Genomic DNA, 26,427 nt, shown 5'->3' with positions numbered 1-26,427 from the left:
CTATGGTCCTGCTGGGTGGGTTACATGAACCCACAGTTGAGAACCACTAATTTAAAGGAACCTGTACAGTGGGGTTTCTGTTATTTTGTTGGTCAAGGAATCCATTTGTGAATATTAAAGTACACTCAGGTCCCACTTTTCAAAAAACAATGCATTCCCAGGAAATCATTTGTTAGGTGAGCATTCGCATAATAAACGAATGGTTTCCATTATTTTCTATGAGAACTTTTGTAATCTGTGGTATCTCTCTCTTCCGTCTTGCCATGGTTTCTCCTAAAATGGCTGTAGCCAATCACCAAAAGAAAAAAAAGACTTGGGCATGTGAATGTTTTGTTGTAGAAGAGCTCTCTATAAGTAAAGGCATAAGAATTACAAGTAAAATGTAGCTTCCCACATTAGTATACACTGTACAAAAGCAATTAGCAATTTTTTAAATATTTTGAAGACCAGATCAGTAGAACTATGTTCTTAAAAGTTTTATATAGGCATGTTCTTTGCTCCAGCTCTTCTTTCTTTTATTTGTTTTTATAATCATTTTTGATTATGCTTTTTAGCAGCAACAGGTTCTTTGGATGCAAATGCTAGTCTGACTTACAGATAATGTGACAGAAAGCTCAGGTATATGGGTGGACAGTTCTGAGAAATGGCACTTACAAATAATCTATTGATTCAATAAAATTCTGGTATTGGATATTCCTTAGCTGCCTTAGTGCCAGGGAAGGAGCCCGTAACCCTTTGATAGTGATCGGTATTAATCTTGTTGCCCCGTTGGGATTCCTTTATGTACCATCATTGGATCTTGTGAAACTGATGGTTTGAACATTGGCTCAGAGAACATGAGATTTCCAACTATGCATACATGGAATTAATGTCATGTAATAATTCTGTGGTCTCATTTTTAATCATTTTTCAGAAGTAGACTAGCAAAGTAGGTATTTGTTTTTGTTGTGCTTCCAGCTCATTTATGACCTAGCAGAAAACAAAACCATAAAGCTATATTTAGAGAACATGATGCCATCATTTTCCAACCGTGATCCATAAAGATCACAATAGATACACAATTTGTATTATACTCAAAATGTTTTAATAAAAAAAAAATTGCAGAAAGAGTTACAGTGAGTTGTGCTGGATTTTATTTGAGCTGCAAAAATTATTAGATAGAAATGGTTGAGAATCCCAGCACTTTTAGTGGGCAAATTGAGAACAGCTGTCAAATTAAATTTCTCCCCCCTGTTAGTCGCACAGCATTGCCAGTAGTATTTATTCATGGACTTTTCCTGGAATCTTTACTGTCATCTAAATAAAGCATGACAGAATCATTTGATGTACCTGGATGTATGCAGCTTCTTTGCACATCTAAAAAAAATATTTTTTGAGTATAATACAAACAATGAAATATGAGAGTACAGTGGTACCTCGGTTTACGAACGCAATCCGTTCCGCGGAGGCATCCGCTCACTGAAGACACGCTTAAGCGCTGATAGAGTACTTCTGCACGCGTGCGCTGCGCAGATCGCATCTGCACATCCAACGCCGCGGAACCCAGATGTAAACAATTCCAGGTCTGCAGCGTTCGTAAACGGAGGTTTTTGTAAATGGAGGTAGTCGTAAACCGAGGTTCCACTGTACAGGTAAACCTCAAGACAATTACATAAAGGAAACAAGGGAGGAGGGGGGCACAGGCCAGTTTCACAGTTGACAGATAACATAAAGTAGATTTGGGGTAAAAGGAGAGGAGGGAGAGCAGGAGAAGGATAACACAACAGTTCAAGCTCAATGAGTTTTTCAGTGGCTCATCTGAGAAGATGGTGGAAACTGTCCTCCTACAGAATCACTGATGAGGGAGACCAAGGGGAACCAAGCTGTAGCAAAAGCATCAAGTTTAACACAATTCATAGCAAGCCGGATGGCATGAGTCAGTTTCTCAGGTAAAGCTAAGCAGCAAATGGGTCTATACATGCCCTCCAGGATAAAGTCTGAGGACGTTTCCCAACTCTCTACAATAGTCATCCAGGCTGCCACAAGGAGAGACCAACAGATCCTTAGGGAGCAATTTAGGGCCAGTAAAAAATGATAACAGAGCAAGTACAGGAGACTTAGGAACTTGCTTATTATATTATATACTAGCTGTACCCGGCCACGCGTTGCTGTGGCTAAGTCTGTGAAATTGAGAAGAATGGCCTCCTGTAGGTTGTCCCCCACGTGCTGTGGTGAGTGTGCGCCTTCGGAGACGAAGCATTCTGCATGGTTGGTCGGTCGGAGACGGCTTCAGGTTCTCCTGTGTAGGCACAGTGTCCAGGAACCTCAGAGGGTGCACCTGTGCAGGAGCACCTGAAGTCCCCTCCGAGCGACCGAGTGGACGAGGGAGCGAGGGTTTGGCGGCCAGAGTGGCTCTGTGGTGGGGTCTCCATCATTGCAGCCAGGCAGGAGGCCTCGGTGGGGAGATAGGAGGTGTAGGAGGAGGGGGGCGGGTGGGGGTGTCGTTGCTGTTGGAGACTCACTCAAACATGGAGCTGGTCAGGGGTCCGGACGTGGGAGGTTCGTATTGTGTGTCTGTAGGTTAGTGTGTGTGTGGGAGATGTGGTTGTGGACGTTAATGGTAATGCAACGGTGCAAGTTTTATATCCCAATTCCCTCTCCCCCCCCCCGAGTTCCCAGTGGGGTCGTTGGAGGAAAGAATGTGGAGGGGAAGAAGGTTCTATAGGATCTGTTCCTTTGGAGTCCAACAGATGGCGCTATTGCTACACAAAAGGATATGGCGTCTGTTCCTTTGACGACCGCTGAAGGGCGCTATGTTTTTTAGACAAAATCATGTTTTTACTTGTGACAGGTGTGACATCTGTATAATCTAAGGTTATGCAAACACTCACATATTGGAATGGAACGTTGTGTGAAAATGTGAACGTAAACGGTCAAGCAGTTTCAGAGAAAAGTCATCGCACACAAACATGGACATTTTACATATATATATATATATATAAAATCAGTGGTACCTTGACATCCGAACGACTCGACTTCCAAAGGTTTCGACTTCCGAAGTCAACAAACCCGGAAGTCTTTTCACCGTGCGCGTGTTCTGCGCCTGCGCAGAAGCGGCACGCGCGGTCGGCACATGCGCAGAAGTGCAAAATCACGCTTCACGCATGCACAAAACGGGTGCTTCGACAACCGAAGACTTCGACTTACGAAGAGCGCTGCGGAACGGATTGCCTTCGTAAGTTGAGGTACCACTGTATATAGTTATAGTATAAGCTGGGATTAAATATATTTTCCCAGAAATGCTCAACATAGGGAAAAGCTATGGACAGTGTTCTCGAAGCTACGAACATGAGTTTGACCAAACTGCGGGAGGCAGTGCAAGACAGGAGTGCCTGGCGTGCTATGGTCCATGGGGTCACGAAGAGTCGGACACGACTAAACGACTAAACAAAACAACAGGGAAAAGCTACCTACCATTTAGGCGACTGTGCCATAATTTAAGCGGTGTGAGGTACCAACAATGAATTAGCCTAAGAGAAGCTTTTTTAATTCCTGCAGAATTTGCCCTAAAAGGGACATGAGTCCACATAGCTGACTAAGAGTCCTACATTCTATGTATCTTTACTAGAGCTCCTAAACAGTTGTACAATTTGTTCTATGTACATCTTATTAAGGTCTCCTGCTTTGAAGGTAAGTTCCATATAATTTGCAAAAGCTCTCCTCGCATGGTTGTATTGTGCCCGTCTTTCTTAATGGACTTCTAAAACCCAACCAAATACTTTGCATGATATTTTGCTTCCAGGGCTTGGCTGCTCTTCTGTTGTTTATTCATTCTTGTCTATTTTAATATGAATTTTCACAGAAGGTACATAAGGTACATCATCTTTCTGGTGCAGGCTTGACCTCTCACAAATTTTGTCAAATTGTTGAATAACTTCCTCTTTTTGCCATTTTTTTCTCTTTTAAGTTTAGTAGAGTTGAACCGAATTTTTCGGCTTATTTTTTCTGCCACTTAGATTTTCTTTGAGGATTATTTTTCATTCTGATAAAGAGTTCTGAATATTACTGCCTGTGGCTCATCTATTGTAGTTGTCTGTGGGAATGTAACCTGCATTGTATGATTCCTCAGTACCATTATTTGCATAACAGCACAAAACATTGTGTCATTTGAATACTGATAAAGAATGCACAATTATCAGTCCAGAGATGTATGCTGGATATTTCTCCCAATCTTCTACCAGAATGCTTTCACAGACCAGTTTAATGTGTTGTAGTGTGTTCAGCATTATCTGTTTTGAAGGGTTATGTCATCAACTTTCACACCAAAAGAAAGAAAGATACTATGGATAAATTATAAATTATTTTAAAATTAATATTATTATAGTTATTTTAATGTTCACAGATGGATTCCTCAACTACAGAAATGACTCCATATGTGTTCTCATATGGAAATGGTTACATGCAATAAACATTACCAAAATGTTCTTATCTGGCTGCCATATTGGAGACAGTGCATTTTCCAAGATGATTCTACATCTGATACTTTTTGTGAAAAGGATATCTGTACTTTTGCAGAAATGGACTCTCTTTACACAACTTAGGCTAATTATTGCCTACAGAAATGTTTTGGGGCAGTGTTGGTTTCTGTGTACTTTTATGCTTCCTATCTTAATCATGTTTACAGTTTGTGGTAGATCTTAACTATATTGTAACTGCATTTGTATCATATAGAAACCATACAAATATTATTGTAGTCTCAACGACTGAGACTGCCCTTCTGCTCCCCCCCCCAATTTTCTTATTTGAATGCAACTCAAGACATAAGACAAGCCAACTCCTTCTAATTACATTTTCTACAGTTTCATGCCTTTGAATTGATTTTGCTCTAAGTTTATACAAAGAAGAAAACTCCTTTGAGTAGGGCTGCATCTGCTTTCCATGCTGAAATTCTGTGCTGTGGACATTCCTTTGAATTTCTGACTTATGACTGTCCTCAGCCTTATAGGTGCTGCCCTATAAGGTAGCCAGTGTTGATTCCTTCCCCTATGTCTGTCTACCAATGTCTTGCCTTCACTACTGGTTCTTCTTTTGTGATGAGTATTGGCTCTGTAGTATCCTTGTGTCTCTACATGTGCAAATCTGCTGGCCAAGTTCACATCAACTCTTGTGTTGTTGCACACAAGAGTTTGCACAGTTCACACCATGCTGCATTGCATCAGTTGCACACCCAATTTTTATCAGTGGTAGAATAGCTGCTGCAGGCCAATTTGCTGATGTGATCACTGTACTGATGGCTGCATGGGGTGCAGAACTGTTGTTTTGATGGATCTTTCCATACCAACTATGATACTACTTTAACAGTTCCACTGCATGGTAAAGAGGCAGTCTAGGAGAAGAAAACTGATGAGGATGGAGGCGTTAGCCTATTGTTAAGTGTGTCCATTGTTATCATCCTTCCATCCCAAATTATAATAGAATCTCAAAGGCAGGTGAAAGTCTCCAGGCTCTTCTGTGAAACTGGCAAGGTATCCTGAAGCTTTAGATCAGGCATCCCCAAACTGTGGCTCTCCAGATGTTTTGGCCTACAACTCCCATGAGCCCTAGCTAGCAGGATCAGTGGTCGGGGAAGATGGGAATTGTAGTCCCAAACATCTGGAGGGCCAAAGTTTGGGGATGCCTGCTTTAGATAATAAAGGTTTATGTAAAAAGAATCTCTGGTATATAATATGGCTATCTACCCCATGTCATTGGTGTTCCATGAAATTCAGTAAATGTTGAAACACACTCAGAGGAGGTGTGTTCAGTTGTATTTCAGGAAGACTTCTTGAGGCTTTGAACCAGTAAGAGTTTGCCTGACTTTTTAAGAGCATCTGTTGATCTCAGTTGGTGTCCTGCAGTTTCCAAGAGTGACTGCTGCTTTGTATTTTAACTCTTTCCTCAGGGGATCATTGAAAACGTTTGTTCACACAGTACACCTTTTACAGAAGCAAACAGAGTTGGGATCGCTGCCTGTAGCTGATGTGTTACACAGGTAGGGAGAAGGCTTCTGGGGGCAATCACATTGCTATAGATCAAAGACTAATCTTAAAAATACGCTCATGCATCAATGTAGGGATTTTTTTTTAAACTTAGAGTGAGCAATTCCTCACCCTTACCCAGAGCTATTTACAAACCTGAACTACGCTAATAGTCCTTGCTGTTCATACACAGGCCGTCTACCATTTAAGAACTGTATTTTTCCATGTATAAGACTAGGTTTTTTCCCTTAAAAATAATGTCAGAAATTAGGGGGCGTCTTATACATGGGGCCATCTCCTCCCATTTTCTTAAATCTGGGTCCCCAAGAATAGGGGGCATCTTATACATGGGGGCGTCTTATAGACGGAAAAGTACAGTATATCTTAATGTGCACTGTATGTCTGTCTTTAGCTAATTATTTCCATTTCATAGAAGCATTTCCCCCATTTCTAAACTTTCATTGTATTCATTCTCTAAAGGTTGTTGCTTTTGGAAGGGGGGCCTGGATCACCCTCTTGTTTGCTTGGGGGCAAACACATGGTGTCCTGGGGGTTTGAAGATATGTTGCCAGCACCTGATGCCAACCCAGGGTCAGGCTCAGAAAATAAAGGTGAGATTTGTGAATTTAAAGAACAAGAATGTTTTTGCATTGGGATTGCCTTGCCTTGTTGTAAGGGTAGGTAGAAATCTTGTCCAGGTGACAGCTGGTGCTGCACAGTCAGTCAGAATTTATTTGTTTGTTTGATTGATTTTATTTCCACCCTGTTGTTCAGCCGAAAAGGCTCCCAGTGTAGCTTACGTGGAAAGCCCTTGTGCATGAGGGGAGTCCACTGCAGCAGACACACATGTTAAACTGTTGTTTGTACAAAGATGGGATTTTACCAAGTAGACTGCTAGATATGGCAAAGTTGTTTTCCAGTCTGTAATATGAAAAATCATCTAACAAGAAGGAGACAAATATTGTAACACTCCTATTCAGGGTTCCAGCTAACCAGCCATGCCCTCTTCAAGGGTTCACCATTCCACTTCTCTTCCCACCCCCTTCTTTTCTGTGTGTTTCCCCTCTGACAGTCAGCCAGCTTTCTGTGGTCACTGAGCATGTTCAGTCCTTAGAGAGCTGTTTTGGGAGAGGGGTCCCCTCAGGTCTGGTGTGGGTTTTTTGTGTGTTTTTTGCTACTTCTGCAACTCTTGGGGTTCCACCGAGCCTGCTAATACCTCCTGTTGTGTGTGGATGGGTGCCACCTTGGCTGCCCAAGGCTCAACTCTCTGAGGATGAGCTCACAGTTAATAGGATGATGAGTGTGTGTGACAACAGCACCTTTGAATATTGGCCCTTGCAGTGTAATTTTCAAAATGGTTTGATGTATGAATGAAGTGTGTGTATGTGGTTTTTTGTCCTCTTTCATGGTCTAGGGCAGCTTTACGTATTGGTATTGAAACTGATACTCAGTCCAGAAGTTGTAAGTAATGTGAGTGAAGTAGAACACATCAAGGAGTCTTCTTCTAGCCAATAGTGTCTGTGTTGTCCCAATAGTTTGAATGACAAGCTGCATCTCCCCCGCCACCCTCAAAATATTATGAGTTTTGTTTTTTAAAAAAATATTTTTTATTGATTTTTTGACATATAACAACAAAACATGCATCACCCACACACCAACTCCAGCATTACCTAAAATAGAAAACAAGAAACACAAATAAAAACACAAATAAAAATATTATGACTTTGGAAAAGGTTGCCTTCTAAAGCTTTGTTTCCAGTGTTCGAAACGCCTGTTGTTCTAGGCACATTTTGTGACAGGGAATTTCATTTGCGCGAGCAATTTCTGAGCTCTGGGCACAGTGCTGTGCCTAAGATTTCAGATTAAAAGTGTGGAGTAGAAGGAAAGGAGGACCTTTTTCTGCCTCCCCTCTTCCATCTACTCCCTGAAGATTGGAGAAGAGATGCGGGGTGGGGTGGGCAGGGGAACTAGACCATGTGAAACATGAACATAATATTTTAGCTGCAGTTCATTCATTTTCAGCTTGTTATAAAAAAAGCACACCTAGATATTCCATTGTTGTGCCCAGGTTTAAGGTGCCATTTAGCTCCTAGCTTTCATATCTCAGTTCCCCCCTTTTTTCTTTTTTGGATTTGTTGTTATTTTTATTTTATTGGGTTTTAAAAACAAGAATAATGTTATGCAAACAAGTATACCAAGTTTTCTCATGTTTTCTAACACCGTTTCCTCATACAGATGCAGACTTAGGACGCTGCCTTGCAGCAGATGGGCTTTATCTTTATACAACAAACTCAGTTGGCAGAGGAATAAGCAAATTAGGATCTGGATTACATGGTACTTTACGGTAAGCTATGGCATCATTAAATGTTCAGTATGACTTTATATTGTCAATTACTGTATTTGTCATCCCAAACACAGGACAGCAAATGGTGTTGAGAGTCATGTCTGCAGCAGTCTTCTGTTGGGAGCCGCCCAGAGTGGCTGGGAAAACCCAGCTAGATGGGTGGGGTATAAATAAGAAATTATTATTATTATTATTATTATTATTATTATTATTATTATTATTATTATTAAGGATTCTGAACTGTAATAAATAAAGGTGCATCATAATTGAAGTGTAACTTCCCTTCTTTTCCCTTCAGAGGCTTTGTGTACTGCCGTAATGAAGAGTTGGAGCCAGGCTGGGTTGCTTTTGGCAATGGCAAGCTTCTTCACAGACCTGTCTCTTTTGATAACAAACCTCACTCCCTTTTCCAGGTTATTGACCAGAATACCCTGCAGGTAAAGTAAAAAAATTAGAGCAACATCTTTAATTTCATATCCATGGCATAGTGTTTTTTAAAAAATGTTTATCATAGATTTTATAGTCCATTCAGCCACTTTTCTCTATAGCCACACTTTGCAAACAAACTCTCCTTGATAACACAGTGTTCCAGGTTCACATCAAGACTCTGGAGACCTGCTGCTATTTGCCATTACCCTAGAGCAGAGCTTTCCAAACCGTGTGTCGCAACACATTAGTGTGTTGGCTGCAGTGTGTAGATGTGTTGTGCAAACGCTGGAAAGGGGTTAGTTTAACCTTCGGTTTGCTAGTAAAAATGAATTATTGTGTCAAGAAATGATGCATTACTAAAAAGTGTGTCACCAACATGGAAAGTTTGAAAAGCTCTGCCCTAGAGCAGTGTTTTTCAACCTTTTTTGGGCAAAGGCACACTTGTTCCATGAAAAAAATCACGAGGCACACCACCATTAAAAAAGTTAAAAAATTTAACTTTGTGCCTATATTGACTATATATAAAGTAATTCTCTTTATATATAGGCCATTTGTTAGTTAATGCCCTTTGTTGACTTTAAGCCTGGGTGGCTCTTTTTAATTTTTTTCCCCTTGCCACACAGTACAAACATTCTCAGGCGTTAAGCTTTCCTTGCCCTGACTGCCTCCTGTTCATCTGGGACTGCGTGGGAGCTACCGTGTTTCCCCCTTTTTAAGACACCGTCTTATAACTTTTTTTCCTCAAAAAAACCCACGGTGTCTTATTTTCAGGGGATGTCTTATTATTATTACTGTTTTTATTACAGTACCTTACAGCTGTTTCGGGCTTTGTATATCTACAAAAGAACTTGAACTTAGCTTGGTAATACCGTATATGGGAAGCCAGAGCAGGTGGAGAGCATGCAACACTATCCAGAACAGGGGCCAGCAAACTTTTAAATGTGGGGGGGCCGGTTCACTGTCCCTCAGAACTTGTGGCGGGCTAGACCGTGCACGCACGCACACACACACACACACACATACGCCCATGCCTTCCTTCCCTCCCCGCGTTCAGATGGAGCAGGCTGGGCTGGGTCTCGGCTTGTGCTGAGGGGCCGCAGCCACCCTGCCAGGAAGGGGCCCTACCCCGGGGTGTCCATGACCATGCTAAAGTGCCACCGCCAAGCAGCACAGAGGAGTCCTCCTCCTCCTCTTACTCCTCCTCCTCCCTCTTCGCAGGCTCTCTGCTTCCGCGGTGCTGCTGGGCTCTCCAAGCGCTCTGCGCTGCAGCAGCCGCCAGTACTGGGCTGCGGGGTGGCAGGCCTCCTCAGCCGGGCCAGGCAGAGGCCCGGGTGCTCCGCCCGGTGCTGCCGTGCGCTCCATGCAGCTGCCAGTTGTGGGCTGCGGGGAGAGCAGGCAGGGCGTGCGTGCGCAACCTGCAGGAATCAATGCGCTCCCATCTGCGGTGCGTGCAAATGGCCCGGGAGGGCCGCCTCCGCTGCCAGGTCAGGTCCCCGCCGTAGCTGCAGGCTTCCCACGGGGGCCACCTGCGAAGCGCCGCACCGAGGCTCCCTGGGAGAAGGCGCGCGGGGGCTTAAACCAGAGGCAGCGGGGAGCGGATTCTGGCCCCGGTGATGACAGGCGCGGCAGTCCCCTGAGCCAAAATGCAGCTCGGGGGACTGGCGGCAGCAGCGGGGCTTCCTCAGGGAAGGCAGGCAGGCGACAACAGCCTCAGATGAGGGGATAGTTGATTGCTGGAGGTTGGGGGTCCTCTGTTGTTGCTGCTTTTTGTGTCATGTTAGTTCTGTGCTAGGTATGTTCAACAGTCCTACAAAGCATAAAAATTGGCGTTAATTATAAAATGAGACAAATGAGCTAGTCTTCTGCAGAATTGCTCATTGGTAATGGCTTGGCATATCATCTGGGCTCAAGCCCATGGTTTAGATCTCTCTGGATTAATCACAAGATGGTAACCATGAGATTGAACAGTTGATGGCTCCATGAGAGCTAAACCATGAACCAAGGTTTGGTTGACATATTAAGCCAACCTATGGCTTGGTTCAGGAGAGCACTGCAACAAATTGACCAGGAAGGAGTAAAGCACCTTAGCATTACACATAAACCAGGCCAGTTTATCATGTCAGTGTTCATGAGAGTTAGTACAACATAATTTTTATCCCTTCTCCTCCCATCCTCTCTCTCACCTTCCTGTCCCTTTTGCTTTTATGTGCTGCTACAGGTATGTCAGCTTCTCCCAATGCCAGCAGATCACTTTCCAGTTGGCAGCACTATGACCACTGTGCACCTTTCTTCGGATGGCACCTACTTCTATTGGATTTGGTCTCCTGCAAGCTTGAATGAAAAAACACCAAAGGGACACTCTGTCTTCATGGATGTTTTTGAGCTCACAGTGAGTGCTGTTACAAAATGTGGTGTTTTTTGTGGGGGGGAGTGGCAGTAGGAATTGGGCTCAGTGTATTGATTTTCCTCTGTAACTAAAGTTAGTGCCTGAGCTTCCTTTTCCCCTCCTCCCTCCTGGTCCTTTTTCCATTTGTGTCATCTTACGATTGTGAGGGTAAGGGACCATATTGTAAGCTGCTTTTTTGACTAAGGAGCAGGATACAAATGCCTTTAATGCTTAAAGCTAGTTACTGCTTGTTATTTGCAGAGTACTTTCAATATGCAAAATATTTTCCCTTCTACGCCTTGTAGCTGTGACTACTCCATCTCTGTCTTCCACTTCTCCATTTGCATTTACTTGCTGCTGAATGTGTGCTGTGTACCCTTTGATATTTTATTTCTCATGTGTTCATCCCTTTGTTTCATAATTATAAAATGCCCAAAGCCAATATCTTTCTCATTGCATTGTGATCAATGCTGATGCTGCTCAGGATGGGCAGTCTGCATCGTATTATGAATTAAGGCTCATCTCTCCCCCATTTGAGCTTGTGCTCAGGGACTAGAGTTTGGGGTGCATTTCTCCCCCCAGACAGGTAATGCTCTGTGTTGTCTTGGCTCATTGGACTAGGTGGAAAATGGCGCCTGTGTGGCCAATCCCCTCCAAGAGCGGATAATACTCATGAGGAAAGAAGGGGATTCAGCAAAAAGCATCAATGAGATGCTTCTGAGCAGGCTTTCAAGGTACAGAGCCTCTCCCTCAGCAACCTTGGCTGCCCTGACTGGCTCCACCATCTCCAATACACTGAAAGAGGACCAAGCAGGTGAGGAGGGGGTTTGTTTTAATGATTTTGCACCTTGATTTGCTTTGATAAGCAGAGTCCCGTATTAAGGATAATTTTGCTTCTCATGCCCTATGTGTTAGAACACACCAGGAACATCTCCTGCACAGTCACTGCTGGAAGTGTGGGGTCCTCTTGTTTCAGATGAAGGCATTATCTTGGTAGATGGTGTCTCTAATTGTAGGCTTCTCTGTGGGGTTTGAATCTCGCTTGTCCATCCATCCAGCTTTCATCCCAGAATCTAGCTCTCTCCCCCCCCCCACTTTTCTGACTTTTTCATGGGCAACAGCATTTTTTTTTTTGCTTCTCATGATGTTCATCTGATCTTTTCAGCTGCTAACACTAGTTGTGGTCTGCCTCTAAAAATGCTACGAAAGACTCCAATATACACATGTGGGACTTATTTGGTGATGTTAGTCCCACCCCCGGGTGGCTCTGGCAGCTCTGCCACACGGTCGCTCTTTGGTGGAACAAGTGGCTTGTCATCCTTGAAAAGTAAGTCCTCTCCAGCCTGCCTTCTTGTTCCCTCTGAGTTGGTTTGATTTTTTTAAAACCTAGCAAACTGAATTGCCATGCATCTTGCTCTGCTTTGCTGCTTGGCCCCTAGATAATTCTCTTAATGTATCCAGAGCCATTTTATTTATTTATTTATTTATTTATTTATTTATTTATTTATTGTAAATCATTATTTTGCTCCATCTGTCCACCTTAAATAAGGCACTTCTTCCAAGTTTATTTCTCAGTCATTGATTTGAGCTAGCTGGGTATAGCCCTGAAACCTATTTCCAGCATAGGTTCAAATTTGATGAAAATATTTGCCCAGTTGACATATAAAATGGGGATAAGGGTATGCTTTGATGCAGCAGTTCCTTTTCTTGCAGACGGTTTTCTTTTAGCCCCACTCTGATACTGAAAGATTTGGGGGAGCGGTAATTGCTTGAGGCAGTGAGCACAGCAGAGGGAAAGAGGGGTGGATTTCATTCCTCATCTCCTTTTCATGTAAGACTAGACACTCCTCCACCCTTGCTTTACATGTGAATGTGACAGTCACATGACTAAAATACACATGACTGCCCTGCCCCTTTTGAGAGCATAGAATCATAGAATTGTAGCGTTAGAAGGGACCACAAGGGCCATCGAGTCCAACCCCCTGCAATGGTGGTGCTATTGTCACTGGACAACATGCTGATATAGTACCCACATTTTTCAGCCCAAGGGGCACCGTCCAGAAGCTGCATATCAGTAGTGGGTGTAGCCATAGGCAAAAGTGGGTAGTATGGTGGGTGTGACTCTTACTGTTATATAGTGGGCTACATTCCAACAATACAAAAAGCCAGGGGTTTCTATGCGTATACTCCTCTCTGTTTAGGCAAACAAGAGGGATTATCACAGCTCAAGGAGACATTCCAGCCAGGCAAAAGCATTCAAGGAGGTTGCAGAGCTGGTCTGGGCAGAGGGCTTGGCCTAGGTAGAGTCCCAAGGGTGAACTCTTTTGGCCCCTGGGTCTGAGGTTCTATACCCCTGACCTGCAACATATGGAGGGAGGCTTGGGGTTGCCAGCGACCTGTGGGGCTTCAGCTGAAGTTTGGGGAAAGCAGGTAGAGTTTCCAGGGCAAAAGGCTTCCAGTTAAGTACAAGCCTCAGTATCTCAATTCTCTCACTGTAGAAATTAAATAACTGCCTGTGTTTAACAATTAAGCTCCTGTGCATAATGCACAGTTCAGATAATTATGTGAGCTTTCAAGGGATTGATTGTAGGCTCTCTGTTTAAAGTTCTGGCTTCGAGTTTGGTGTACAGTATCTCAGATGGACAGTTTGCAAGCCGAGCGGATCTCATTGATGCTGCTGGGAGCTCACTTGGACGTGGTGCTCTTGTTCCTGGTCTTGGTAAGGAATTGATATGCAGTTTTAGATACAATAATGGCATTTGATGCCCTTGATTCTCTGAGCAAAATCTGGCTTCCTTTAAAAAGCTAATCTGTTCAGGCACACCTCTTTTTCTCTTTTTTAAAGTAACAGAAATAACCTGCCAAAGTAAGAGAAGGCTAATAAAGTTTATAATAAGAAGCAATGAACAATAGGGGAACTGCTTGAAACTGTATATTTGCTCTAAACCTTGGCTGACCTAAGGTGCCATTGGCAATGTAATGGTGGTGGGGTTTTTTAAGTTAGCATTTGTGGATCATGGCAGAGGGGAGTTCAGACAGTCGTTTCTTGCTTTATTTTGTACCATTGATAGCAATATCTACCATATAAATCTATTTGCAAAGTAAACACCAGCCTTGGAGTGGTGAACACTGGAGTGCTTGCTGTGGTTGAAGGGAGGGGGGGAAGTGCTTTTACCAGCTTCTCCCCCAAATTTGGTAAACTAGAAAACGTTTAAAAATCTGAGTTGCAAATAAACTGTAATCTTGGAAACATCTCTTATTAGATGTAAGATTCATTGCAAGAAAACCTCCCTAGCCGTTGGCTAGCCTTAGCAGCTGTTATGGAATGCTTACAGTCTTGATTTCTGAGAAATAAAAAGAAAGGAAGTCCTTTAGGACCAAATGAAGATGGTGAGAAGGGATGCAGAGGAGGGAGGAGGTGTATGTGTATGTTAAGAGACAGAGGAATTGTTACCAACCCAAAAGGCATCTGTCTTGACCTGTTTTGCATTATAAGCCACTTTTGATAAAGAGAGCTATTGATTGTTTTTGTTCAGGAGCGTGCTATGATGCTATGAATAACATGATCTGGACATGCTCGAATGACTATATTGATCAGTGGTGCAATCCAGGGAACCAAGCCTTCCATTATGTTTGCCAGAGGCTAGGAGTCAGCCATATAATTATGGAGCCAAAAGGTAAGGGGGAAATCAGCAGTCAGCACTCTGTACAAAGTCATTGTTAGTGAAATGTGAGATGGACAGCCTAGATCAGTGGGCATTGCCTTTGAGCCATGCTGCACCTGACTGAGAAACCAGCAGGGCAGAACAGCTCTTTCATACAAGGTTGGTGAGGGTATATATAGAACAGAACTTCCTTTGATCAGAACCAAAATAATATTCAGGATGTTTGAAGTTCTCTTGCTTTTGAAGTTACAAACTACAAGACGCTGGGATCTTTCCTTTGAATTTCTGTGGAATTCTGCTGAAGGAAGGCAATTGGCTATTACAGCTGCAGGAGAAAGGCACGAAACTGTGCTTCTCTGAATGCAAACATCACCAGTGAAATAATCAGATATTGATACCACATCATCAGCTGTATAGCACAAATTGTAGTGTGGGGCAAACTTCAACATGTTTATCCTGTCAAGAGTCTCATGAAGTAGTTTGTTAATTGTCTTCCATTTGTAAAAACTGGGTTTGAGAGGTGGTGGCTTGCAAAGGCCAAACCAACAAATCCATGCTAGAGGGATCCAAGCTGTGCAAAATACCCTTGCGCCAGCACTGCATGTATAGTTGCTATTCCCAGTTATATGAAACTTGTGGGCAGCCAGCTACACTCAATCTCCATGCCCTTCTCTTGCTTCCCTTCCATCCATATGAATATATGAAGACGCCTTATACTGTCAGATCATTGGCCCACCTAGATGTCTACCTAGTGTTGCTTATTCCAGCTGAGAGTGCCTCCCTAAGATCACAAGCACCAAACTTCACCATTCTCCTTATAACCTGGAAACACTGAGGATCATACCTGGGAATTCTCTGTTTGAATTCCACACGGTTATGTGAATATTTGGGGGTGGGGAACCTTATGTTTTAGACTAGGCACAGTTGAAAGGCACAGAATGAATAAACCTTGACGATACCTTGAAATGCACACTGCCGATTTATAAAATGTTTCTTACTGCTTTAGGAGACGCCATAACCACAAATGAGGTTATCAATCAATTACTGCACCATGTTGGTGCTATGTGTATCCATCAACTCAACCTGCTGGCAGCGAGTAACAACCTTCCAATCACAAACTTTCTGGGCAAGCAACACCCAATCGAGGGCCATCATCTTAGCAGCATTTGCGACATTATGGAGAAAGCTATGGTCAATGGGGACACCTGCATTATACGCTGCATCTTGGTTGTCTTCCAGGTGCGTGCTATCCTAGTGTAATTGTGTTAAAGGTAAAGGGACCCCTGACCATTAGGTCCAGTCGTGACCGACTCTGGGGTTGCGCGCTCATCTCGCATTATTGGCCGAGGGAGCCGACGTATAGCTTCCAGGTCATGTGGCCAGCATGGCAAAGCCGCTTCTGGCAAACCAGAGCAGCACATGGAAACGCCGTTTACCTTCCCGCTGTAGCGATTCCTATTTATCTACTTGCACTTTGACATGCTTTCGAACTGCTAGGTTGGCAGGAGCTGGGACCAAGCAACGGGAGCTCACCCCGTCACAGGGATTCGAACCGCCGACCTTGTGGTCAGCAAGCCCTAGGCTCAGTGGTTTAACCACAGCGCCTAATGTAATTGTTTGCTTTTTGGATTGGAGGTGTGGGATACTCAAGCAAAGTACACTTAGTGGGGTTCCCTTAACCTGGGAGTGGTGAGAAAATGTAAAGATATTCTCATGCTTCCTGTGAGCACTTCCTCTGCCCTCTACCGGTTAAGTCAGTAGAGGGCAGAGGAAATGTTCACGTTTTTTTCTGTTTTTTTCTTGAGCGTCTTTTACTTTTTGTTCCTCACTTTTGGCCACTGGAATGAAGCTGATGTGAGGGGTTGTCCACCTTTTTTGGGTGCATGGTCACATCTGGAAACTGAAGCAATTGTTATAGGCATCACACATGCACTCTGCTACCATCCACACACTGCAAACTAATCTGTTGGCTCCAACACAGTGCTTCTTTTAAGTCTCCTTAAATGGGCATGGGAGAGACTGCAATAAATATTAATATAAATAAGTAAACCATAAGATTCCATATACTCTTTTTATGGTACTCACTCATATCTGACAATTCAACATGAGCATTTGTGCATACAATCCCATGTTTGTCCTTGCAGGTGGTTTTTAAATTTTTCTTCAGCCCTCAAACTGAGAAGAATCGTGACATCGTAAGACGATCCGGCCTCTTGCTTTGGCAGTTACTGATGGCACCAGTGGACCAGATCAGCCCTGAGATTCAGAAGGAAGTCTGCCTGGCAATCAGGTATGTCCTCTTAGCTCACTACAATAAATCAGATTCTACAAATTCTGTTATCCTTGTGAGGATAATATTTCTAAGGCCTGAGTTGGTAAAAACCACAAAGCAGCCATTCTAAGCTTTATTATAGTAAAGTGTGAATTTTCTGTGCTTTACACTAGGGCTTGGCTGAAGGTAGCCCAAAGGAAGGCAGCTGGTTTGGTCTCCAGTATATGCTAGGCTTCCTCCCTGTCTATTCCAGGTCACTGGGTGTTTTTTTGGGAAGGAACTGCTACTGTCACTTTCCAGCCTGCTTCTTGCTAGCTAAGGTTAGAAATCTTAAAAGAGAAGAGGTTGTGGGTGTGGTGGATATTTGCCAGAGAACATCCAAGCTGTGTCATTGGGTTCTGTTTTATACAGGACGCTTACAGCACACAGTGGTGGAGAATATAAACCTGTCATTTAAATGCATAACTTTTAACCAGCTGGCCAGCAGATTTCCCAGCTTTGGGCATTGCACTCTTAGGAGGCCATCAGTTAAAATGGTCAGAAAGTCCTAGATATTTGGTATCAGCTATACAGAAGAAAGCAAGCATTTCTACCATCTACTTTAGGGTGCCTTTGAAATTTTGTTGTGAGAGCTACTGCTACTGGTGCTGGTTGGGCATAGTTCTTTTGGCTAGTTGTAGTTACAAGGTTGAAGATGGTCCTCGCTCTTCTATCTGCCACTTCTTTCATCTTTTGGACAAAGCATGGGGAGTGTCACAGTCCTGTGTTAAGATAACCAGATAATGTACATCTAAAGGGCAAAGGGCATTCATCTTGGGCAGACATAGGCAAACTGGGCCCCCCAGATGTTTTGGGACTACAATTCCCATCATCCCTGACCACTGGTCCTGTTAGCTAGGGATCATGGGAGAGTTGTAGTCCCAAAACATCTGGGCAGCCGAGTTTGCCTATGCCTAATCCTGGGTGTCACATTTTCCTGTATATGGGACACACTCCAAAACTTGAGAACAAAATCTTCCTGAGTAGTTTGCATATCTATATTTATGAGGTGCCATGTTCTCAGTTCTGGAATAATAACAGCGTATTTTGAATCCAAAGCCTGTTCTTTTCAGCTATGGTGATTAATATTAGAAAAGTATTAACGGGTTGCTGCACTGTATGACCAAATAATGTTGTTGAAGAAACTTGGTTTAATTCTACGCTGGTGAAGTGTAGAATTAAATTTCCAGAGTGTAGAATTAAATTAATAGCCAGCCAGCATGCTCCTGCAGCTGAGTGATGGACTTTGATCTGGCAAACTCCTGAGCCACAGGCTGACTGCATAGCCTTGGATGAGTTGCAGTTATAGTGCTTAGCCTCAGATCCTCTTCTATGAAATAAGAGTATATTTAATTTACTTCACTGGGTACTGAATGCAATAGAGATTGTACATTGTGTAAGTTGCTAGCAAACATTTCAAGAAATGACACAGGTAAGACTTAAGCTAAAATATAATTGCTTCTGTAGTATGTTTTTCTTGCTCTCTGTGGCACAAGCAGCAGCAGCAGCAGCAACAACAACAACAACAACAGACAAATAAATAAAGAGGAAAAAGCATGTGTGTTTTCATTCCTTTAACTGTAGAAGCAATTGCTTGCTTGAACCTTATTTCCCATAAAATAATTCTTAGTTTGGGTCTGGTTACATAACAGGGTGGAAAAGGCTTCCTTTTGATATCCTTTTTGAACATAGAGGATATTCCTTGATATCCTTTTTGAACATAGAGGCCCTTTTTGAACATAGTGGTTTTCTTTGTATATATTATTATTACATTTACATTTAATTACCATATATTTACTTTTCTCCAAGGAGCTCAAGTTTTCTTCCTTGTTTTATCCTTCAAACAACCCTGTGAGGTAGCTTAGTCTGAGGTAGTGCAACTGGAAGATTACCCAGTGAGCTTCATGGTTGAGTGGAAATTTGGACCCTGGTCTCCTAGGTCTTAGTCCAGCCTGCTCACCACTTCTGCAAACTGTCTGTTGATGGCCTTCTTGCTTAACCATAAATATCATTCAAAAAATCCCAACATTCCCAACTTTTCTTTTATACTCAGGAAGCAAATGCTAAAATATTTCATAAAGGTAGTCTCAATAGTCTGAAGAAAGAGAGAGAGAGAGAGAGAGAGAGAGAGAGAGAGAGAGAGAATGTGTATGCTACAATTAATCTGTTTGATTTTAAGGTACCCCGATACTCTGTTGCTGCTGTCTTTGCAGATACTATATGTTACCTTTTCTTTTTTCTTTTTAAGCTCTGGTCTAAATAATCTGTATCCTGGAGAAGTGGAAATTAATAACTTGCTTAAATTGGTTTTAACAGAAGGTAAGCGTTTTCATTAAGACTGTAATGAAAATTCATTGTAGGCAGCTTCCACACTGATCTTTTGCTCTAGAGTAGCCATGTTTTCCTGACGTTGTCAACAAATATCTCCCTATCATGCCTTTCCTGTTCAGCTTCTATTTCAGAGTGCCAAAAAATCCAGCTCTTTCCCCCCTGCAGATGCCCCAGATGTAGGTGGCCCATTGTGCTGCCATTCTGGCTGGTTGTGATCTGTATAGATTATGCTAGCCATTTCATTCTATGGAAATCAGATCTGCCAATGTAACCCTTTCCTTTCCTTTCCAAATCCAAATTAGGAGTACAGTGTGGGGAGGAGGGAGTATTTAACCAATAATAATAATAATAATAATAATAATAATAATAATAATAATAATAATAATTATTTATACCCTGTCCATCTGGCTGGGTTTCCCCAGCCACTCTGGGTGGCTCCCAACAGAATATTAAAAACATGATAAAACATCAAATGTTAAAAGCTTCCTTAAACAGGGCTGCCTTCAGATGTCTTCTAAAAGTCAGATAGTTGTTTATTTCCTTGACATGATGGGAGGGCATTCCACAGGGCGAGTGCCACTACCGAGAAGGCCCTGTGCCTGGTTCCCTGTAACGTCGCTACTTGCAGTGAGGGAACCAGAAGGCCCTTGGAGCATAGCCTTTTCTCGTGAGGAAGCCTATTCAGCATAAGGGAACTTCCCTTTAAAAAAGGGAGAACTTGACAGCTATGCCTCGGAGCTGGACCTCAATGTCCGGGCTGAACAATGGGGGTGGAGACGCTCCTTTGGGTGTACTGGGCCGAGGCCGTTTCACAATAGTCTCAGTGAAAGCCAGCATTTGGGGTTGGAGAAAGTGGACTGCACACTTGGCTGCAGAGTGTTAGAAGTCTGGAAGCAGAATTTGTATTCCATTTCCAGTTTAAAGCAGAGCAGCAATGCTTGGTAGCTGCTAAATCATCCCCATCTAGAAGCATCTACCGGCTAAAAGTATATGATCCAGAAAGCACAGTCTGTTGCACATTTAATAAGAAATATTTTCATCTAGCATGAATTTACAGCTGAGGCCACCATCTATATATAGTCAGTTTCCCGCATGAATTATTTATTCCCTTGTAGGAGACAGAAACAGTGGGCTTGCCCAGCTTCGAAATGTGATCATGACTAACCTGGCTGAGCAGCTTCAGAACAACAGATTTGGCAGCGAAGATGATGAGCATTACAGGTAAGTGACATGGGTCTTCCTGCATGTAATTTGCCAAGTGCACATGCTGAAAGCTCTGGATCATATCTAATGAAGACTTCTCTCAGAGTTGCTGCTTTTGTCGTACTGCTTCCAAATGTTTCATCACAGCTTGCTTGGGGCAAGTGGCCCCTTTAAAAAGGAATGGAGATGGCACAAATCCTGTGTCGTTCACCGTGTCTTACTAAGCAATAGAAAGGGAACAATTAGTAACGATTTCAAGAAACAATAATCACAACAACAGAAGCTTACAAGAAATTGTGTTTTTTGTAGCTTCAGGCCAGTTGATTTCCCCCTCAAGAAGAGTGTCTAAAAATTGAGTTCAAATCACAAAGAAGATTTGGCAGTAAGATAAATAATGTGGTACATCCTCCACAGAGCCAGTGCTAAAAGGACAGAATCTCAGATCATAATATATGTTTTTATTATTTATTTGTTTACTGCTTATCCTTCACCCTAAGGTCCTAGGACAGTTTACACAGCATTACAATACAATATTAGAAACAGATTAAAACAATCCTAAAAATATACACCTCAAGTGTCAAAGCCACTTTGTAAGCTGTATAATGAAGGTGCTAGACACGCCTCTGTGGGGAAGGAGTTCCATAGAATGCCCTATCCTGGATCCCCTGGAAAGAGGAACTACTAAGATGGCCCCCTCTACCAAGAGGGTATGTAGGAAAGGAGGCGATCTTTCAGATATTTCAGGTCTGTGTTGTTCAGGGCAACTTATTTTGAAAGTACGGTACTCCAGATCAAAAGAGGTAACTCAAGCCCTAGATCTTTACTTGCTATACTTACTCTCCATGGACATAACATAAAAATGTGACTGAAAAACTATGGGTAGTATATTAAACAAACAAACAAACAAACAAACATTAGATGATAGGATTGCAAGACAGATAAAGGAAACTATTTGTTGCAGTTTTAGGAAAGCGCATTTGGAATAACCAAACAGAAGCTTGAAAGTGTGAATTTGCAGTCCTCAGCAATTAAATGATGACATAAAATGGTCTGTTTTATATTTCCCCAACCACCACCACAGACAACTCTCTTGTGCACAGCAATTATTTGCAACGAGATCCCCTTTGGATCTTTATGGGCAGTGCAAACTGTCAGAAGGCCCAATCCACAGGGAGTTTCCTCTGCTCAGGCATTTGCTAGGAATGTGCTTGCTTGCCTGCATCAGAGAACTTCTCATAAATTTGTGCTCCCATTTCTGGGATCTAAAGAGCTGCTTCAAACACTTCTGAGTGCTAGAGTGCACCAGTGGAGTTTTGAGCTTGGAAGCACAGACCAAGCTAGGTCTGTGCTTCAACAACACCACAGCTAGGGCCAGCCCACCCATGAAGTGGGGTGAAGCAGCTGCCTCGGGTGGCAGAAGCCCCCAAAGCAGCCTCATCTGTGCCTCTGCCTCTGCCATTGGCACTGAGAGATCTTATGAGAACTCTTGCCTAAAACCAGCTTTGATACTGGTGCCACTTCTCTGACAGCAGAGGCAGTGGCATGAGGTGGTGCTGGCAGAGGTGGGTGGTGTGGCAGAGCAAGGTGGCGCAGCACTTTCTGTTTTGCCTCACATGTTGCAATGGGACATGCCACCATGACCCCAGCAGTATCAAAAACTTTTGAAACCCCCCTTTTTAAGGAGTTTGTTGTAAGGCATAGGGTCCTGCTCTTAGATGTGTAGAACTGTCCTGTAGCTGTAGACAGATGTAAGTTAGGTAAATAAAAACATGGTTGTGTCTTTTATATTAGCTACTAGTTCACCATTACCAAAATACTTAATATGCTTGCACATGAGTGTTTTTGTTTCCAGTACTGAACCCTCACCATTTTACCATATATTTCCTACATTTTTAAAGACTAAACGATGAACTTTTGCACTACATTCTCAAGATCGTTGTCCGAGAATCATGTATCTTAATCACCAAGTGCCAAACTGTATCCAGAGATGAATTTCAAAGGCTCCTCTCAACTGTGCCTGTGAGTAATACCTCCTATCTTGCTCTTTTTTCCAAAAGGGCCCCTTGTTTTATGGGTGCAGTCAGGATAGGGGCAGTGCAGCAGTCTGTGCGAGGTTTAAGGGGAGCATTTGGATTGTCAAATGTTATAGATGAGGCTGCAAACCTCACTGATTGTCTTCTGGATGCCACCTGCATGCCAATGTATTGACACTCTCCTACACAGGAGAAACAAGGACTTATGTACCTAGGAGAGGTCGGAACTTTTGATTCAGATTGTACTAACAGGCAGCGGCTGCTGATGCTGCTCTTCCAGTTTCTTTCCCAGCCTCACCTAGGAAGAGCAGTCTTATACTTTGTCCTGCCATGAAATTGAGCACCTGGCTAAACCAGCATGAAGCTTTCCATGCTGTCTGCTGTGAGTGTTTGGCCAGATGTCTGATAATGCCTTGCCCCCACATGTGCCCCCGCCACTTATTTTAAACATCAACCACACACACACAAAAAATCCTAATTAAGAGCTAATGTTAGCATGGTAGTTAAAAGTGAATGGCATGATGGGAACTCCGGTTTAAGTCTTGGCATTAGTAGTAAAACTCAATGAACAAACCAGTGTTGATTGCTTTTAACGTGATTTTTTTATTTTAGATTGTATTTTAATCACTTGTAAGGTGCTCTTGGTTCTATCTGTAGAAAACTGGGGTATAAATAAAAACAAATGAATAGATCAGAATCAAACCAAGCCACTCTGTTTTAGCCTCAGCCCTCATTGTAATAGTGTTTATCTTGTTACGTTTTTATCCTGCCTCATTTGCTCAGAGCTGCAGCCTTTCTGCTATTTTTTTTTCTTTGTAACAGTCATGAGAGGTAGGTGAGTGTGAGTAAATGACCCAAGCTTATCCAGTGAGCTTTGCACCTGAATGGGAAACTGAACCTAGTTACTTCAATTGTTTTCTGCCACAGTTTTGCCACTACGCCACACTGGCCGCATAATGAACATAACGATCCTGACCTGCTTTACAGAAGAGTCATGGGGTTAGGAAGAAGCAGCCTGAATATCTGGGTTATGACTATTTTGGAAGAATTGCAGAAAATGCTAAACAAATTGGTATTGGTGTGGGAAGTAGTACAGTAGTTGGGACCAGATTTAGACCAGTGTACTGTGCTACTTGAAATGCTGGGCCCAAGCCATCCAAAGTCTGCACCAAGAATAGTGGAATTCTGTGTCCTCTCTAGGTATGCAGATTTGCATGACTTCTTCTATTTTGCAACATTGTGGTTTTGCCAGTTGTGGAGGAGGGGCAAGGAGATAGGCAGAGTATTGGAGCTCTCCTGCCCTGTTATTTTCTAGTTGCCTCCACTCCTGAGATTTCAGCAAACATTTCCTCACACTTTGAAGCATATCTGAAAAGCCAATAAGGGCTAGCAACTTGCTTTAAGTAAAAAAAATGAAAGCATGAGGTTTTCAGGAAGCTGAATTCAATTTAGGTTTTCTGTGCCTCCATGGAATCAAAGCATAAACTATACAGCATTGTTTGAAATTTACAGTTACACTGTGTACTGCAATAAATATGATGAGATCCCATTCCCACTCTGTTGACCTTTCCTGAATGTATCGAATGTATCCATTGATCCCTGTGAATTCAGCTTTGTTTTAAGAATTAATTTGACTATCTGTTACTTGCCTATGTGTCAACTAAGCAAAATCCAGCAATTTGTGACACATCTCTCAAATTTTAGCTTGAGTTAGTGACTCTTTTGTTACATTCTTGTAATGCATTGCAGAGCTGTGACAGTAGCAGAAGAATGATATGACATTTCCCTGTTCGTTTTCTTTCTCCATGTTTCAAAAATAGCACACAGCCTTTTTCTGTGCTGATTTTCTAGTTGAAGTGTTAAGATGATAATGCAAATGGTGCTCATTTATATTAAAGGCTGCCTCTTCTTGCCTGCGGTATCTGATGGCCGTACAGAACCATCTTCTGAGTAATACAATTTTGATTAAGCCTGACGAAAACGATGACAGTGACAGCTCCTTGCAGGGAGAGACATTGAAGGTACAGGTAAACACCAATATTAAATTCCAGTTCTGATTTCAACAGCCCATGCTCTCTTCCGGCCCTTGTATCTCTGCAGTTCAGCTGATGGGTATACCCTCTCTGTGCTGTCTTGTCCCTTCTTGTTGTCTCAGTGTAATTTTGTGACAGCTTCAGTTAGAATTCTCAACAGTGACCTCTTCAAGAGGGAAGGTGCTGTTGAAGCTATGTGTGCCCTGATTCAGGAACTCTTGTGCTTTGCAATGCATGGCTAGGCTTCCCTGTTGACCTGCACCAGAGTGGCATTCAGGAAGACCAACAGAGATAATTGTGTGCTGACCCAGAAGCTGTACGCTGGCTCCCTCGGCCAGTAAAGCGAGATGAGCGCCGCAACCCAGAGTCGTCCGTGACTGGACCTAACGGTCAGGGGTCCCTTTACCTTTACCTAAGTCAGTGTGATAACCTCTTAAAACTTTAATCCCAAGTGGTTGCTGCCTCAATGCCCATTCTAGATGGACCTCTTTGCAGACATGTTGCGCAGGCCAGGTGACTGTCCTAGAACTATTGCTTTAACTGAACCACTGAGTATTCCTGATAAGGGAAAGCTATCCCTACACTTTCCAGTACTTTAAAATTTAAACATGTTGCTAGTTGTACCACTCAGGGAGATCTGTGTTCAGCAAAGCAGTGCTGTAGAATTTCTGAAAACACAATCCCCCCATCAACTCCACTACCACTCTCTTGGGAATATTGGTTGCTTATCTGAAGAAATGGGGCAAAATATGCTTTTATGCAGGGTCTGTGCTACTTTTCCAGTTGGCTTTGCATTTATTATCTCAGCTGCTTAAGGGAGGAGCAGAGAGGGAAAGGTAGCCCACAGCCCACTACTCAAGGCTGAGCCCTTGGGCTGGTAGATAAGAGCAGCTTCCACTTTTTTTCTATAGGGCCCACACAGGAGGCCCATGTTTCGTTTTGCCCCTTTATTTTCAATTCTGTCAGTCTCCTTTTTGCTATTCTTTGGCGTACTTGTGTACTTGTATGAAGTAAATGCTAACTGTGTCCATGCCGTCTTTCATCCGACAAACACATTTTTATTTTTTTTCAGTTCTTCTCTGCAGTTCGTATCATCCTCTCTTCCCTTCTAAGACTGTCTGTTTCGTTCCTTGTCTGGCCAGCAGACAGGGCTGGATTAACCATTCTGATAAGTACTGTATGCAGTCTGGGCCTAGCCCACTAGAGTCCCTAGTCTGCAGTTAACTAGCTGGAGTTTTCCAAATGCAATATGCATGTTTTATTTCCCACCCCTCTCCCACTTAAAAAAAGAATCTGGGGGGGAAATGATTGTTTCAGTCAGCCACAGGAAAATATCAAACAACATTGTTTTTCTGCAGTATAAATAGCGTCATCTGATCTGCAGAAGATTTGCCAATTGGGCAGGATGGTGAGGACAGAAGAAGGGGGAATGTGTGTGTGTGTGTGCGCGCTCCTGTGTCCACTAAGGTTGCTGAAAAAAGGGGGGGAAACACCTGTATCTAGTTGTTGTAAAAGGTTTAATGGATTAAATCTGTGTCTTTTGCATAGGAGGAAGAGCAATCATTCTGAGGGAGGTATTATTTTATTTGGTTTTGGAAGTAAACAGCATATTAGAAGAGGAATTCCACCACCCCTGTGTGTGTGAGTGTGAGACAGAGACACAGAGAGATATACAAATATAATCCTTCTGTTATGG

At 42.9% G+C, this 26,427-nt stretch overlaps 1 protein-coding gene across 9 annotated transcripts in view; it reads left to right on the top strand.

The window, feature by feature from the left end:
• Positions 1–26,427, top strand: part of HECTD4 (HECT domain E3 ubiquitin protein ligase 4) — a 105,752-nt gene that overhangs the window by 20,285 nt on the left and 59,040 nt on the right. For 4 of the 9 annotated variants that reach the window (XM_060276334.2, XM_060276333.2, XM_060276331.2 and 1 more), the window contains exons 3-17: positions 5,921–6,010; positions 6,477–6,607; positions 8,232–8,340; positions 8,639–8,777; positions 10,988–11,158; positions 11,777–11,969; positions 12,321–12,482; positions 13,746–13,874; positions 14,692–14,832; positions 15,827–16,059; positions 16,965–17,110; positions 19,380–19,450; positions 20,578–20,683; positions 22,564–22,684; positions 24,597–24,725. In XM_060276334.2, coding sequence (XP_060132317.1) covers positions 5,921–6,010; positions 6,477–6,607; positions 8,232–8,340; positions 8,639–8,777; positions 10,988–11,158; positions 11,777–11,969; positions 12,321–12,482; positions 13,746–13,874; positions 14,692–14,832; positions 15,827–16,059; positions 16,965–17,110; positions 19,380–19,450; positions 20,578–20,683; positions 22,564–22,684; positions 24,597–24,725 — 2,071 coding nt within the window. The remainder of the gene's footprint in view (positions 1–5,920; positions 6,011–6,476; positions 6,608–8,231; positions 8,341–8,638; positions 8,778–10,987; positions 11,159–11,776; positions 11,970–12,320; positions 12,483–13,745; positions 13,875–14,691; positions 14,833–15,826; positions 16,060–16,964; positions 17,111–19,379; positions 19,451–20,577; positions 20,684–22,563; positions 22,685–24,596; positions 24,726–26,427) is intronic. The other 5 variants (XM_035120137.3, XM_088671471.1, XM_035120135.3 and 2 more) reach the window with 3 other exon arrangements.

This window comes from Zootoca vivipara, chromosome 6 (genome assembly GCF_965207765.1).
Source record: "Zootoca vivipara chromosome 6, rZooViv2.hap1.1, whole genome shotgun sequence".
Taxonomy (NCBI): domain Eukaryota; kingdom Metazoa; phylum Chordata; class Lepidosauria; order Squamata; family Lacertidae; genus Zootoca; species Zootoca vivipara.
The sequence above is the reverse complement of the archived record's forward strand: the minus strand, read 5'-3'. Positions and strand labels throughout refer to the sequence as shown.